Source organism: Leptonychotes weddellii, chromosome 3, assembly GCF_054177405.1.
Source record: "Leptonychotes weddellii isolate Sample4059 chromosome 3, ASM5417740v2, whole genome shotgun sequence".
In the NCBI taxonomy this organism is placed as follows: Eukaryota; Metazoa; Chordata; class Mammalia; order Carnivora; family Phocidae; genus Leptonychotes; species Leptonychotes weddellii.
In genome coordinates, this window is record NC_138371.1 from 138,804,037 (window position 1) to 138,804,927 (window position 891).

Genomic DNA, 891 nt, shown 5'->3' on the forward strand with positions numbered 1-891 from the left:
TTCCAAAATCTAAAGCTATTCAAGTTTATTTCTCAACTATAATTTTGTATAAACATATAACCATGCTGCTGATGTTACTAATCAATAAACAACAGAGAAAATGATAGACTATGTTGCATTCACAATGGTTCTTACAATTTTTAGGTCCTTGGGAACTCATTCAAGATAGGTTTTACTACTCTTTAAGGCTTAGGCTCTCAAAGCTATTGGCCTAAAAGAAAAAAAAAAAAAGAAAGAAAAACATGACAAGCGCATAAGCACAACATAGGCTTAGAAGTGCCAAATGCGCTCTTTCCGTCTCCGGCTGCCGTAGCGAGAGGAGCCACCGCCATGTCCGCCCACCTTCAGTGGATGGTCGTGCGGAACTGCTCCAGCTTCCTGATCAAGAGGAACAAGCAGACCTACAGCACTGAGCCCAACAACCTGAAGGCTCGCAACTCGTTCCGCTACAACGGACTGATTCACCGCAAGACCGTGGGCGTGGAGCCGGCGGCCGACGGTAAAGGCGTGGTGGTGGTCATGAAGCGGAGATCCGGCCAGCAGAAACCCGCCACCTCCTACGTTCGAACCACCATCAACAAGAATGCCCGGGCCACCCTCAGCAGCATCCGGCACATGATCCGCAAGAACAAGTACCGCCCAGATCTGCGCATGGCTGCCATTCGCAGAGCCAGCGCCATCCTGCGCAGCCAGAAGCCTGTGATGGTGAAGAGGAAGCGGGCCCGCCCCACCAAGAGTTCCTGAGCACCTGCCCCTGCCTCTAAAGCAATAAAGATGTCAACCTCCTCAAAAAAAAAAAAAAAAAAAAGAAGTGCCAAATGCAATATATATATATATATATATATATAGCCTATTAAGTACTAGTGCCAAATCTTTACCAATTACACATAC

The 891-nt window shown here is 47.0% G+C and overlaps 1 protein-coding gene across 1 annotated transcript; it reads left to right on the forward strand.

Annotated features, from left to right (window-relative positions):
- Nucleotides 1–291: 291 nt before the first annotated feature.
- Nucleotides 292–811, forward strand: LOC145720664 (large ribosomal subunit protein eL28). Its single transcript, XM_081815013.1, has one exon. The coding sequence runs from the start codon at nt 331–333 to the stop codon at nt 742–744; it is 414 nt and encodes a 137-aa protein (XP_081671139.1). The 5' UTR covers nt 292–330; the 3' UTR covers nt 745–811.
- The last annotated feature ends 80 nt before the right edge of the window (nt 812–891 follow it).

What these genes read in the sequence shown, in the direction of transcription:
- LOC145720664 (XM_081815013.1), top strand. Translation starts at nt 331, where the DNA reads ATGTCCGCCCACCTTCAGTGGATGGTCGTGCGGAACTGCTCCAGCTTC.